The sequence below is a fragment of the Parasteatoda tepidariorum genome, chromosome 9, assembly GCF_982258835.1.
Source record: "Parasteatoda tepidariorum strain Cologne lab strain chromosome 9, Ptep-v5.0, whole genome shotgun sequence".
Lineage (NCBI taxonomy): Eukaryota > Metazoa > Arthropoda > Arachnida > Araneae > Theridiidae > Parasteatoda > Parasteatoda tepidariorum.
Window position 1 is genome coordinate 35093034 of NC_141763.1, and position 15749 is coordinate 35108782.

Consider the following 15749-nt stretch of genomic DNA (forward strand, 5'->3'; position numbering starts at 1 on the left):
AACAAAGTTACATCTTACTCAAGTTATATAAATATGAAAGACTTCAATAGCAAAATTTATCATATAAAGTCCAGTTTAACTGATTTGTAATTAGTGAATGACCCCTAATAAGAGACCAATAAAATCAGAATCACAAGCATCTGACTATAATCTTAGTTAATATACGGATTAATAAAGATTTAAATCGGTTGGTTTTGATTACATTTTCTAAAGTGCAATAGAAATTTTTTTTTTATCAGAGTAGTAATATTTCAACATTCCCAGAAATAGGAAAAATGATTAAAAAAAAAGGGAGCTGCAGTTCTAAGGAATAATAAGTATCTTAAATTGCATTGTTAAAAAAAGATGCAATGACATTGTATAAAATAATCAAGGTTGTTTTAAAGAAAATCAAACACATTTAAACAAATAACAAAATTAATTTATTCAATATCTTCGTAAATAAAACTATGAAAAAGTATACAAAACTAAAAAAAAATTTTTAGAATAAATAACAAAAACTGTAAAACGCTACATAGAAGAGAAAAATTATTTGATTAACACAACAAGACAATAAGTTAGACAGAAACATGTCAAATTTATAATGTAATGTTCAATATTTATTTACAAAATGAAATGAGATCCACAACAACTCACTAATAATCCACTAAATTGTTGGAAAAATAACAAAGTTCTTTTAACATACAAAAAATAGTTATTAAGCTCTGATAACTTATTTTTAATTAGAAATGATAAAGATACAAATCTTATATTCAGCAGAAAAAGAAGAAACATTATTAAAAACTCAGTTCTATCTATAATGTCTAATTATTTAATTCATAATGTCAGTATAAAAATAATATTACTCAAATGTAACAAATTTATTAAGGCACATATAGAAGTATTTACTTCACAATTAAAACATAAATACTTTCTTACCCCTCTGATTTCAAAATCAGTAATTCTTAAAATTTAAATAGTGACATAGCATGTTTTAATCTGCCACAAGATAACTTTCTGCCAAATTGTCAGATAATACAAATGAAATGCAACCGACTTAATATTGTCACATTTTCAAAAGAAAAAAAAAACTTTTATATAGTGTAGCATTTTTTAAAATTACTTCTATAAGAAACAATTATTTTTAAATATACAGGGTGCAAAAAAATTATAGAATAGGTGTAATATTTGAGTAAAATATAACATAAAAGAATAAAGGCTTCTAAGTTTATTTCTATTCCATAATGTGGAATAGAAATTAACTTAGCTGGCTATTAGAAATTTTTATTTTGCAGACGCTAATTAGAACTGTAACGGGTGGTAGGGAAATTTATAGCAACCTATGACTGCCATTATATGATTACAGGGGTGCCTTCCAATTAAGGATTTGCATATTGTAAAATAAGGAATTATATAGCAAGCCATGAAAGGAAATATCCCATACGGCACAAGACACTTTCCCATAATGGACTGGCAGCAGTTTGTGAGCACTTTAACTAATAGTTTTACTAACTTGAATAATATTAATGTGTTAATTTTATGCTTCCAAATTGTAATTTTTAAAAAATGTATTTACCTAAGCAAAAGAAATGCCTGCAGTTTAATTAATTACTTAACCAACTTGAAAAGCTCAGCAAGTGCCCTACTTTGGCATGTGATGTCCCCAAGTTGTAACCAACACATTTACAATATGAAAACATATAAACATATATATAAAAGTATATATATATATATATATAAGTATATATTATACACAGGGTGATTATAAAATAATTTTGCCGACATATAACCTCCTGGAGAGCATACCATTAGAGTGAATGAAATAAAAATTTGCAAACATGCACTATGATCTATGCAATCAAGAGTGGTAAAAAATTGCGTAGCTTTTACGGTAATAGTTACAAAATTTTGAAGTTTTCAAATGGCAACACACATTTTTTTATTGAAACAACCATTCATTTTTTTTATAGTAATTCTGGTATTAAAAACCTAAACTGGAGTTAAAACAATATTTTGAGCACAAGAAATTGTAACACTATGCTTTTTCCAAGACAAATTTTTTATCACACTCTCTTCTCGTTAGTGGTCACAAAAATGGCGACACTGGGCAAAAGCCTTGTGTCACAATTTTTTGTGCTAAAAGTATCCTTTCAACTTTTTTACTACAAGGATTATATTTCAATAAAAAAAATGTGTGATGCCTTATGAAAATTTCTAAATTATATCACTGTAACTGGAACTGTGTTAGACAATAATTTAATATCATTCTTGAGTGCATCGATCATAATACTTAGGCACAAAATTTTATTCCTTTCACTCAAACAGTATGCTCTTTAGAGGGTCACATGAAGGCAACATTATTTTATAATCACTCCGTATATGTATATACCTACACAGGATATAACAACCCTCCTTAATATATATATATTTCGGATCACAAACTAATATTTGTGTGAGTAAAAACACTTTTAAAGTTTGACAAATCATTATTAAGATCAGGTGAAGAGTGAGTTAGGGATAAAAAAAGAACCAGTTTATCATGAGACTATAACACATTCGCCTTTTGCTAGAAATTACCTATAAGTATTATTTTAAAAGAAGCTGCCCTTAAATTATTTTAATTCTTCCTTTACTTTTATTAAATATAAGTATGATTAATCATAGTTGGAAAATGTTTTTTTTTATTACAAAACTTTTTTGAAGGATTCTAAAAATATCTATGACAGATGATCATAACAGAACATACTGCATGAGTGTGTCAGCTATTTTTTAAAAAAAGAACAATTACATTTTGCAGTGACAGCAGTCACGAGAAAAAATTGAATAATCAAAGAATACATAAATTTGCATATTACTTATAATAGCATACTTAAAATATTTTACTACTCATATTGCTTATAACACAAATACTAAAATATTTTGAGCAATAATTAAGTTTAATGTATGATTAATTATCAATTATAGAATAATATATTGACCTGAAAAAGCTAATTAATACAATTTATAAAGTAAACATTAAAATAGAACTGAATATTTAGGTAGGTGGTCAGCATAGTCAAAATATTTAAAAATTATTGTGTCTAGAATACTGATAATGTGGACAGTTACAGTAGTAGTCACACCAGGATTTCAATTTTTAACTGATAATACAAAATTGGGTTTTCAGTCATATATGAATCTTGAATACTGTATTAAATCCACTGAACATTATGTACACACTTCTGTTTCAATCTCACCCAAGAAAATAGCTGCTTCATTACTAGTGTTATTAACAGATGCTAAGACATCAAGGTAATCAGGCAACTCCTTCTTTGTGTAAGAAAATTTTTTCCCATTCTCTGAAACAAGTGTTACCTGAAATAAAATTTATTTTTGTTTGTTCCAATTAATAGTTGAATTAAAACAACAAACTAGAAAGAATATATATAGGTGGAAAATTTTTATTATAAATTAAATGAGAACTGAAAAATTGGTTACAAAGCAGAAATAAATAAATAAAATAAAATAAAAAACATTTCAGGGGAAAAGAAAACATTCTTTACGTCTCTGTAAATTCATTCGCGTAACTCGATTAAAATCTTTAGAAAATAATCTAAGCAAATAGCTCTGTTTTAAATATTATAAAGCATGAAATGTTCAAAAATATAAAAGAACATTTGAAAGACTTGAGGAAATATAATAACTCATCTTTTCAAATTGTTCAAGAGAACAATTTTTGCAAAAAATACCACTCTATCTATAGAGGCTTTTGTATGTAGTGCTGTTATTAAGAGGAAATTGAAATTCAAGAAACTTGCAAAGCACTTACCCAGAAAAAATTCTAAAGTAAAATTTAATGAATACATGTTACTTTTGGAAAAAGGGTGGCTTATCATTTAATAGTCTTCAGTGGTATATTTATCCTAAAATAAATTATTGAAAACTAATAATGAAAAATTTGAGTGAAAAGTTGAATGACATCTAAAATCTTGAAATATAATCATAATTAATTTAATAAAAAATATATTAGAGACTCAGTCATTGAAATATTATGGTATTCTACTTGATTTTATAAACTAAAGTATTTGATTAAACAGAACACTGCCTTTTCAATTATACAAACCAAAACTCAATACTTTCAAAAAGTTATTTATGACAGCAATAAATAACAAGCGGGGCCAAAATGGCCTAAGCCAATTTTCTAGTGATAAAATGTAATTTAATTATAAGTAAATTTAAGCCAATTAGCAGTAATTTACAAACTTGTTTAATCTCAGCATTTTTCTTCTCCATAATATTAATTCCATAATTAAAAAATCATGCATGAGTTATAAATGTAGCTATAAAGAATCAAGTTTTTTTCCTAATTCACAAGGTTTTTACAAATTTAAAGCATACAAACAAAATAGTTTTTTTTTACATTTAAGTGATGTTTAAGACAACACAATTAAATATTAATCATAAGTTCTAGTTTATAAGCCATACAGAAATTTTTTTTTTGGGAAATTTTAAATTTAAACGGAGTAAAAAAAAGTTAATGGCATTAAATATTCAGATGCACTGATTTTTCAACATTCAAGAACTTTTTAATTGTTAAGTTAATTGCATTAAAAATAGTAAATAGAGCAATTAGTCTTTAAGAATAAAATTAGGGCTTTTTGAAGATTTTGAAAGAAAAACAAGTCCTTTATTGCAGTGGAAACCAAGTCACTGGCACCTGAAAAAGAGTGGTGCTTTGGGATTAAAAACAAATTATGGTTAAATATTGATACAAACTATTTTTTTTTTGAGCAAGCCATTAAATAATACATGTTTTTAATAATAAAACTTTTTTTTAAACAACTTCTGGCTGTTTAAAATTTTTTTTAAGCTGATGATCACAAATGTGTACCACATAAAAACATTTTCCAATAAATTATTAAACTGTGGCATTTATCCAGAAATGCTAAAACAATGAGTGAACTAAAGCTCTCTACGGCAACAAAATGATACTTACTAGTTTACTAGGATCTTTATCTACGGATAAAAGAGAAATAGCGTCAGAAGACAAAAGATCTGATGTTTCAAATCCATTAATTACTAGCTGTTGTTCTGCTGGAATGTTGCTGTCATCCACATTATTTAGTACAACAGAATCGGTTCTCAATTTGACTTCAGAGGATCCCATTTTTAAAGTGCCAATTTCAGACTGTTCAGGTTCTAAAAAAATAAATCAAAGTTAATAAGTTTGATTACTTTTGGTCATGGAATCATCAAACATGCAACATTTCATTTGACCACTTTTGACGATCAGCCAATGTTACTAGTTTTATGATTCGTTTAAATTTCGTTTTTTTTTTTTTTGTTTGTTCACACCTGTTTTGGTAAATGTGCAGTCTGCCAAAAGGAAGTGGAACAATCGAATGCTGTATCATATCACTTCTTTTTACGTCATAGTTTGCAAATACTTTTACATCGGATGTAATCACAATAGTTTACTTTTCGTCAAATTATAAGTTTAAAAAAAGTTGTCATTCATTCTTCAATACTATTGCTTACTGCTTGCTCCTAACTGTTGATTTCTGTTATCATCTTCCACCCTCCATCGTGTTTATTTTATGTGTTACCCTCTGATGCTCGCTATGTTACTTATGCCCGCTATGGCCTTTATCATTAAAGTAATGCTTGCTTCATTGTAAGAGTGTTTGAGTTTTAAATAATATATAGTTAAGTCAGCTTTCTGTAATGGAACTATGCATACTCCCGGCAGTTAGTGCATTGCCCTGGTCATACTTTATTTTCCTGCTTTTGGATAAAGCATATGGCGAGCTATAAACTCAATCAAGTACAGGCATCACAAACATGTGCACAAATTCTATCAGTTTATAAAAAACATACTAGCAAGTTTTAATTTGTTAGATTGATTTTTGAATATTTTCCTAGAAATCCCTTTGTCTCCTAAAATGCCACCATTCCTTATTTACAAGTAAATTGCGTAGTTATAATTACTTGTGTTTCATGAATTAAATTCTAAAGATTTTTCTTTCAGCAATCAGTGATTTAAAATCACACGAGCTTTTAGAAACAGAGAATAAACAGAGTTTCCAACACTTGAACAACAGTAACATTTCAACTCTTAAGCAGAGCACTTTTTAAAATTAAGTAAAATAAAAATCATTTACTAATAAAAATTAAATATTTTCACTACATTTAGTTAAAAAAAATTTACAGCAGAAGCACATTTGAACAGAACTGATAAATTTAGAAAAAGGAAGAATTATAGTCAGAAAACCAAGGTTATTATATTTAAAATATTAAATAAGAATCAAGTTGTAAGCAGTGGATAACATTTTCTCTTATATCCAGAAATTAAGATTAGTATTTTATTAAGTACATAAACATTTTTTTACTATTTTTTTTGCCAGTGTGGTTTTTTTTAGTTTAAACTTCGTAAAAAGTAGCATTCATAACATTGAAATACAATGGAATAGCTCAACTATAAAAAAAAAAACTATACGTTTTTTAAATATTTGACTTTTATGGCCTGAATAGAATATAAATGAATCTAAAAATATAGCAATATATATATTTTTTCATATATGACAAATGCAATTTTTAAGTTTTGTTAAAATAAGAACTAAAAGATCATTATTTTTATTAATTGTCACTATAATTGTTATCAATTCTTTACAAAAAAAAAACATGAAAAAAATTACAAAAGATTTTCATATTTTAAATTTTTTTTTTCTAAGAAAGCTTTCTAAAAAACAGAACTCAAATAATTTGTCAACTGTTTATTATTTAATGTAATTTAAGATGGAACAAAATATTAGATAAAAAGAAAACAAGTTTTTAATTATCACATGAAAAGACAAAAATAAATTTTTTGAACTCCAAATAATGAAAAAGAAAAGGAAAGGAGGTTCTTTTCTGAAAGCCCATGTACAGAACATGTCCAAGATGCACATGTTCTGTGCATCTTTCTCCGTTTTAGCACTTCAAGTTTAGAAGGGAAAAAGAAATGACAGTTTTCAAAAATTTTTTTTCAAACATTAAAATTATTATTTTGAAAAAACATATTGAAATTTGCAGAGCAAACAACTTGTTCAGCCAATTGGGCAGTTTCAAAATTTTGCATAGAAGCTCTGCTCAACCAATGATAGTTATTCATAGTTAAAATGCATACTTTAAAATCATGTTTTCAACATGTAAACACAAAATAAGATTGCTGCAAGAATTTAAATTCAGATATCATGAAATTTTCTCTTCTGAGTTGTTCATTAAATTTTGATTAAAAAAGAAATTGTTTGCTTAAAAATGAACGACAAAAATATTGCATTTTTTTGTGGTTCATTTTTAAACAAACAATTTCTGACATTCTGTTAAAAACAATAATCACACAATGAAAAGAGAAAAATTACAAATATAAATTTAAAAAAATTAATAAAGATTAAAAATCGCTTGGATAATAATATCAGAAAAAGGCAATAAATAATTCATAGAAGGATGCTGCAATCAATATTTGGTTATCGATACTATTCACTATTCCCATAAGAATGCTTAGACACCAATCAAAAATCAGGTAAAGGAGTTAAAACTAAATCAAAAATGTGTATTATAATTGAGAACAAAACTGTTGTCAAATTTTTGACAGTTGATTTGAGAAAGCATATGGGGTAATTATTTTCATTAGATGTGAGATAAAAAAGTATTTGAGTTCGAAGCATGAAGACATTTTCCCTAACCTAAGAAAAAATATATAACACTGTATCCTGAATTCTCTCTGATTTTGACCACTATTGATGGAGAGTGTCGGAACAATTTTGAACATAATTATGAATTCATATTTTTATTTTAAGTGTTTACACAGTTAAAAGGTAATAAATGGATGGTAAAATTAAAAATTATCTTTAAGTAAAAATATAAATAATATTTATACATTTTTAAATTCTGAAAATTTTAATTAGATATTTCTTTGCCTTTCCACAGAAATTCAACCGAATGACAAAATTTTTAGTATGATGTTTTTTAACAATTTATCATAAATTGCTGCTATACTTATAAAAACAAATTTTAAGTTTCTGATAACTATCTAAATTAATAAGAAGAATAAATATACTTCACTACATGTACATGAGTAACTAACCTTCCAATATGTTTAGTGGAATGTTTTCTAATAAAGTTACATAAGCATGCTTTTGAGCATCTGTTGAAATAACAACTTCTTTTGTGGCGAGTTCTTGATCAACATTACATATTTGGCACGAACCATTACTTTTATGGGTCTGAAAATAAAATTCAAAAAATTAGTAATGACTGACAAGGAATACTTGTAGCAAGGACAAAGGAATTTTAAACTAGGTAAGGAATATAAAAATTATGTAATTTATTAAACTACTATAAAAAAATAATAACAAATAAAAAAATTTTTAGGCTTTTAAGTTACTTATATGTACAACTTTTTGAAGTCTTAATCCTTCCTTCTAAATATTATAGAAATAAATTATTGAAAATTTAGAGAACTGTTTAAAATGTTTATCTTCAAATTTTAAAAATTCAATAAAAATGGAAAATTTTCTATTTGATTTAGACCCTGTAATTAAACAACAAACATACACACTTAAGGAAATTTAAAATGCGTTAATAGGGTTTGAATTTCAATTTTTATTTCAATGGATTAGACATTAACAATGAAAATCTCCATTAATAAACCAAGTTTATAAAATTTTTTATATCAGTTCTGCAAAAAATGGTAAAAGTTTTAATGAAATTTTTTTTAGTACTTCATATTGATTCTATTTCACGATTTTTCAGTTTACCATGATACATATTTTAGTTATAAGTGCAGAATTCATTAATTATTTAAATGATGATACTTTTAGGATTCTGGCTAAAACTATATCAAAGAGAGAGAGAGAACAATACTATGACATATGATACTGCAATAACTGATTGTCAAAAAATAATATGAATAAGTAATTATTTCAGAGTTATTTTTTAAAAGTCTATAAGGGAATAGCCCTTGCAATAAACAAAAAGAACTCCAAAAACTGATACAATGGCTTAAACTCTAGATTTTGGAATGAAAACAAATTGTAAATTGTTAACAGGACACTTTTTTTTCTTCTTTCTAATGCCACTTGAAAGTAAAATAAAGATTAAAGGTTAATGGCAATATATTTGAAAAAAAAAAAAAAATTAAGAATGCCATACCTTGGGAGAAAATTTTCATCACAAATTCTGTTTTACCTCCATAATTGATTTAAAATTTAAAGAATGGAAAAAGTGAGTTCAGGCAAACTAAGAGAAAGCCATAAAGCTTCAATAGCTGAAAACCAAAATTTTAAAAAATCAAACTGCAAACAAATTATTGGGAGAGGATTTCCTCTTTGCATAATCCAAAGTTACATTCTCATAATTTATTTTCATTTAAAAAATTTCTTTTTAGTATTTAAAACTTCATGGCTTACCTTAGATTTGCCTGAACTCAATTTTTCTATACTATAAATTTTTAATTACTTATCACGGTGAAAAAGAATTTGAGATAAAAAAATTCTTCCTTGGTAGAGCATCATCTTAAAAGTAGCAATTACAAGGATTTGGAAATTTGGCAAGGACCATTGCTCCAATTATTTTTCCAAATTTGATTGGAGAAGGAGAAACAGTAGACAAGTAACAAATTTATACCAACAGCTACATAATTCTGAATAATTTGGCATAAATTACTTTTTTGAAAACAATTAACCGTAAAATTGATTTGAAAACTGTTGAACATTTTTGATCTAATGTATAATGATTTTGCTTTTCATTGGCTTTCTAACTTTCTTACTTTTTGAGAACCAGTTTTAAACAAAAAAGAAATTTATTGCACCGTGTATGATAAATTGAAAACCAGATACATACTTCGAGAATTTCTTTACTACTGAACACTAAACCACAGTTGGGACAAGCATGATCTGAGCTAGAAGAGCTTAAGCCAGTGTGCCTCCTCTCAATGTGCTTTCGTATGTCAGTGAACGTGTAGCCGTAGAAATCACAAATGCCACATTTATAATCTCTTTGCTTGTAGTGCCTGGTGAAATGAAACAAAGAATACAAAATCAATACTAAAACATTTCCAAAGTAAAAAGATCATTTTTTAAGGATTTGTAAAATATTTAAAAATCTTTTTTGTTTTTTTATGGATAGAGATAATAAAAGGATTTCCAAATGAGAGATGCATTTAAATTTTAAACTTAAATATAATGTTATAATGAGATTTTAATGTATGAAAATCTCAATACATAATGACACATGTTCAATTTGCTGAAACATGTTATTGTCTATTCAGAATATACCCTGATAAGATAATTTAGAGTGTTTTTTTTTTTTTTTTTTCCTTTTTGTTTGGAATAGTATTGAAAGAAGTCTCAGAAAATCTCCTTTGCTTTAAAATCATAGAAGAAATCTTACGACTTAATTTTTCTGATCAAAATGGAAGCAGGACAAAATCTAAAACCAAATTTTTATTTAAACCTAAACTAAAGTCAATTTTTGTATTATACATGTCAAAATGTATTATGCATGCCAGTCAAAGATATTGGTAATTTCTTATGAAGGTATTAAAATCAACCTGGCTCATACCTTATCTTATCCCCAGAGAGTGTACTTTAAGTGAAATTATAAATCAATATGAGTAACTAATCATTGAAAATCATTAAAAACATTTGGTTAGGGTTTATTTGAACAAGAGCAAACAATGTCTATGTTGTAACAGTCAAGAAATACAAATTTTCGTTATCTTTCTTTAAAGTAGTAAATATTATCTTTAATTTTCAAAAGGTAGAATAAAATATTACCTTTTTAAATGCAATTCAATGTTTTTTGTATGACGAAAAATTTTTCCACACAAATGACATTTGTGTTTTGGAGTTTCATGAACTAAAAGATGCTTTGTAATATCAGATCTTTCACATCCTCTAGAAACAAAATATATAAATACATTTATGAAGAATAAAACAATAAAAGTCTGCAAAAGTTTAATAGTAGAACAGGCACTATTTGTAATAAACTAATATATCATAATTAATTATATCAAAAAACACCTATGGTATTATCAAAATTTTTATATTCAGTAAAAGCTTAATTATCAAAAGTATGTAGGACTAGACGACCTACAACAGTAAATAAAAATATTAAAATTAAAGAGGATACTTAATTTTTAATAAGAACACAACATAACAATATCCAATTTAATTTTTAATAAGAACACAACATAACAATAACTATTGGAAATAGATTTTTTTTTATTATGATCTACAATGCTTTAAGATACTTGTCATTATCAATTTACAGCCTAAAATATAAAATTAACTCACAAAATTTTCTCATAACATAATATATTATTTAAATTCCTACTATCAAAACGATATTAATATTTAGCACTCAAATAATTTACTCATAATCATTTACATTTAACTTAAAAATATTCATAAATTCCTAGCCTTTACATAAGAGCTGTTTAAATATTTTAAAACCATACATACAGTTTCTTTTTAAAATTTTAATTGACTTAGATTCATTGAGTCAAGTGTATTTCTAATCTGTAACTATTTTCTGTTAAATTGTTGTAAATTTTTTTTTTTAATTTCAAAAACTGTGTAAGAGTAAAACTAATGTTTCTAGTTTTAAAAAGTTTTTGAAAGTTATTAAGATTTACATTCAATAAAATAAATGAATAATAAAAAATACTATTATAATAAATACCTATATTCACAAAAGGAGCATTTGTAGGGTCTATCAGGTTCATGAATTCTAAGATGTCTTTTAAGATGAGCTTTCCGTGTGAATTTTTTGTTACAAATCTCGCAGGTATACATCGTTTCTGCTGGTAAGTGCACCATTTTAATATGCATTTTTAAAATGTAATGGTCCTAAAAAAAGAAAGGAATAAAATTCTTTAATGTAATGAATTTAATGTTAGATAAGTTATTAATAAAACCAAAACATTAAATTATGAACTTTTCAATGCTGAAAAGAAGCATATCAATTGAAATAAATGGGGCAAATAGTTGGGAAAAAATATCAAAATATTAACAAAGAAATATAAGTAAAACATATTCTAGTCAAATATTAGTCTTTCAATCTAAACTCTTTATAACTATCAAAGTTAGTAGAAAAAAATAAAACAAAATAAATCCTCACATATATTTAAAAAATTAAACTAGTAACAAAAATAGGGTTTAATACTAAACTGATCAAAATAACTTGAAAATACTAAATTGCTTGTTGGCTTATTCTCTTTACACCCTTATTTATTATCTGCCCCGTTAATTTACAAATTAAAATATTTTTTCTCTAAGAAAGATATTTTTACAAGCTCTACCGAAAGTTTTTTCAAACCTATTTTGTTTAAATGAACACAGACTAGACAACAAAATGGATACAAAGATCAAAATATAAGAGATTGACAAAAGATAACTAACAAAAATCAAACAACAAAACTATGCATGTATAAAAATAAATATTTTTTATTCATAAACGATGAATTTTATTTGTTGAAAGCTAATTTAAATTAATGTGTCTTTTATGTTCTTAGAAAGTACAACAACACCAGGTGTTTGGGATGTTATCGATAGAATATGGCAAGGGCAACCATACATTTGTACTGATATAAGAGTGATACAGACTCTAGCTTAATAGCACTTGTGCAAAAATTCCCCAATAAATCACAATGTTGCTCAGGGAAAGAAAGAAAGGTTAATGTTAATGTGAGAAAAACTATGCAAAACCTCTTTATTTTAATAACGATATTTTTATACTACTGTGTCTACAATAGAAAACATTTTAATAATATATAATTTCATATGTCCATTCTTCAATAGTCAATTCTCAGTAAGGGACACTATTTAAAAATGAAATTATTAAAATCAACATTTCAAATGCATGTTTTTTTTTTTAAATCAGTGATTTAAAGTAACTTAAATGCGATTCCGAAAATTTTCGTTTTAAGAGAGTATTTCAATGGTGAGAGCATAAGTAAAGAAACATGATAAGAATAATAATATAAGTTTTTTTTAAAAAAATGTACATTATTTAAACTGATAACTAACCCATCTAAAAAAAGGCAATTTCTTTAAGTAATACAAATATAACAAAAAGCAGATAATATACATATCTTTTTCTGTATCTTGATTTTGTATTTACATTGCAAAATAAGAATAATTACTAATTAAAAAAATCAATTAAAAGCACTTTTATTATATTTTGAATATTTTTATTTATTTGAACATGTATTGTAACTAACTATTTCTTATGTAAGCTTTTAATAAAAAATAAAGTATGCTTTGGGGTGTACATTTAAGTCCGTATAGTTCAAAATACCACTCTCTGTCTCTTATACATGGGTTTCTATTAGGGGAAAGAAGGTACTAGAATTCAAACAATTTAGAATTGCTAATGTATTTTAATTTAAAAAAATTACCTTGTAACGCTTTCCACATAATTTGCATACACAGCCAGCATTCATATGCCTTAAAGCATGCCTTTTTACAACATAACTATGTTCAGCCATATAGTTGCATTCATTGCAGATACATTTAGGATGATCAGACTAGAAAAAATTAACCAATTTATGTTATCTAAACACACACAAAAAGTTTTACATATATTTTTCAAACCCCTCTATTGCTTAGAATCAATGATTGTAACACAGCAGGATGTGCCACAACACAAAAGACTATAACACAAAAATATAATATATTAATTAATATAAGTAATAATCAGTAATTCAGTGTTATGTCCCTAAGCTAGAAAGAAAAAGAAAAAAAACAATCTTGCCACAGATGACATAAGTTTGATGTGATGCAAAAAAGAGAGTTTTGAGAATAACTTTGACAAGTGTGGTGGTGACTGATTCTGCTATTACTCTTTTTTTAGTTTTTTTATCTGAAAAATTTTGAAGTAGAAATCAAATGATGTAGAATGGTTTTTGTTTATTTTTCTTGTATATTACATACAATTGCAACCCTCCCAACAACTCTAAAATGCATTTGCAACCCCATGTTCTAATGCTATTTTTCATTTATTTATTAGTTTTGAATGTCTATATTCTTTCATTTTCATTATTCTTGTCTTGGATTCTGTGGTCTGCGGAGATCAAGATTCAGACAAAAAGTAAGAGTTTATTGACATTAAACAGAGAAATTTTAAAAAAAACGCCATCTGGTGGTATTAAAAAGAAAAAGACTTCATAGCTATCCTTCCCTGGAAATGACAACAGATTCAAAGGCTCAGTAAAAAAACTTTTCTATTGCTGCAAAAATAAATTAAATGAAAAATCCTGAGCATTTGCTAATTTTTCAGAAACAATCTAAAATTGATATTACATACTTTAAAGTGTGAAATGAGTTCGTCCTCAGTGCTGAAAATCTTGCGACATATCTTGCACTTTTTGTGAACTGCAATTGAAACAATTTTTTTAAAAATTTAAACAAAATTTAAGAATAAGTTCTTTTAGACAGCACAATTTTTAATTATTATAATGTTATTTTATTAATGAATTCATAAGTAAAGAAATTTTACAAAGATTTAGCAAAAATGTTTTTATAAGAATTTTATACTTACATTTAAATATAAAAAACTTATCTAATACAAAATTAATAATTTAATATAAGCAAAAATGAATAGATTCATATTACAGTGCAAAAAAGGACCACCCTGAATAACTTTTGATCTAATGATCAGATCTTCATGTTCTAGGACTCAATCATAATTGTTCAAGAGGGTAATCTCAAATATGCTAATTAAGAGCAGATGATATTTTAAGTTACAAAAGACACAATTACAAACTTTTTTTGAATGAACATGCCTTTTTTAAAAGATAGATTCAGATCTCTGATCCCCAAAATATAGGGGGGTAGCCGTAATCTGGAAAAATAGTTTGATCTAGAGATGACCCAAAGTTTTGACCCCTTTATGTTAATTTCATTTTCTGCGTTTTGTCATATCTCGAGAAATGTAAAAATTTTTGCACACTATTATAAAATTTGTTAAGCAAAAAATAATATTCAGAAAAATTTATTTTTATTAGTTTATTTAATAACGGCCAGAAAATGGTTGGATTGCTCTCCTAACAAAACTATGGGGACCATATTCCCCAGATTGTGGCTATTCCCTATATTTTGGGGGTAAGAAATTCGAATCTGTCAAAAAACAGTATGTTTATTCGGAGATAATACATTTTTGTGTTTGATTCATTAACATAAAATATTATCTCCACTAATCAATTTGCATATTTGAGGTCACCTCTTTGAACTATTGAGTACTAGAATATAAAGACCCGATCATTAGATCAAAAGTATTTCTTAGTGGTCCGTTTATTTCTTTGCACACTGTACTTAAGTATATTTATCAGTAGTGGAGCAAAGAATCTAACACTAACAAAGATTCAAACACTCCTTCTTTTGCTTGAGCATTAACAAAGGAACTAGTATATGTAAAAAACCAAAATGATCCTCTGTTATATGAAACTTTTTACTTGTAATTACTGTTTTGTTTTACTCCCAATACAAAGGTAACTCTACCTATTTGGATACAGATTTATTTAATATGAAGCAATACTTCCAGGTTATAGCAACATTGATTTTAATAACTTAAAGATGGAAACTGAAATAGTCAAGATATAATTATTTTAAAGTAGAAAAAAAATCACAATTATATCAATGTCTCAATGAAAGTAAAAATGAATTATGTAAATAATGTTAATAACTGTAATACGCAACTGCTTTTCCCCCCCACATATTTTTGTTTTATAAACATTCCATGTGCAAAAA

At 26.1% G+C, this 15749-nt stretch overlaps 1 protein-coding gene across 6 annotated transcripts in view; it reads right to left on the minus strand.

The window, feature by feature from the left end:
- Window positions 1-2669: 2669 nt before the first annotated feature.
- The window catches only part of LOC107453044 (uncharacterized), a 28578-nt gene continuing 15498 nt past the window's right edge, over window positions 2670-15749 (minus strand). For all 6 annotated transcript variants that reach the window (XM_016069708.3, XM_016069709.4, XM_087151540.1 and 3 more), the window contains exons 11-18: window positions 14308-14375; window positions 13400-13528; window positions 11683-11849; window positions 10776-10895; window positions 9841-10009; window positions 8084-8222; window positions 4955-5157; window positions 2670-3333 (exon numbers count right to left, since the gene is read on the minus strand). In XM_016069708.3, coding sequence (XP_015925194.1) covers window positions 3187-3333; window positions 4955-5157; window positions 8084-8222; window positions 9841-10009; window positions 10776-10895; window positions 11683-11849; window positions 13400-13528; window positions 14308-14375 — 1142 coding nt within the window. In that variant the 3' untranslated portion in view covers window positions 2670-3186. The remainder of the gene's footprint in view (window positions 3334-4954; window positions 5158-8083; window positions 8223-9840; window positions 10010-10775; window positions 10896-11682; window positions 11850-13399; window positions 13529-14307; window positions 14376-15749) is intronic.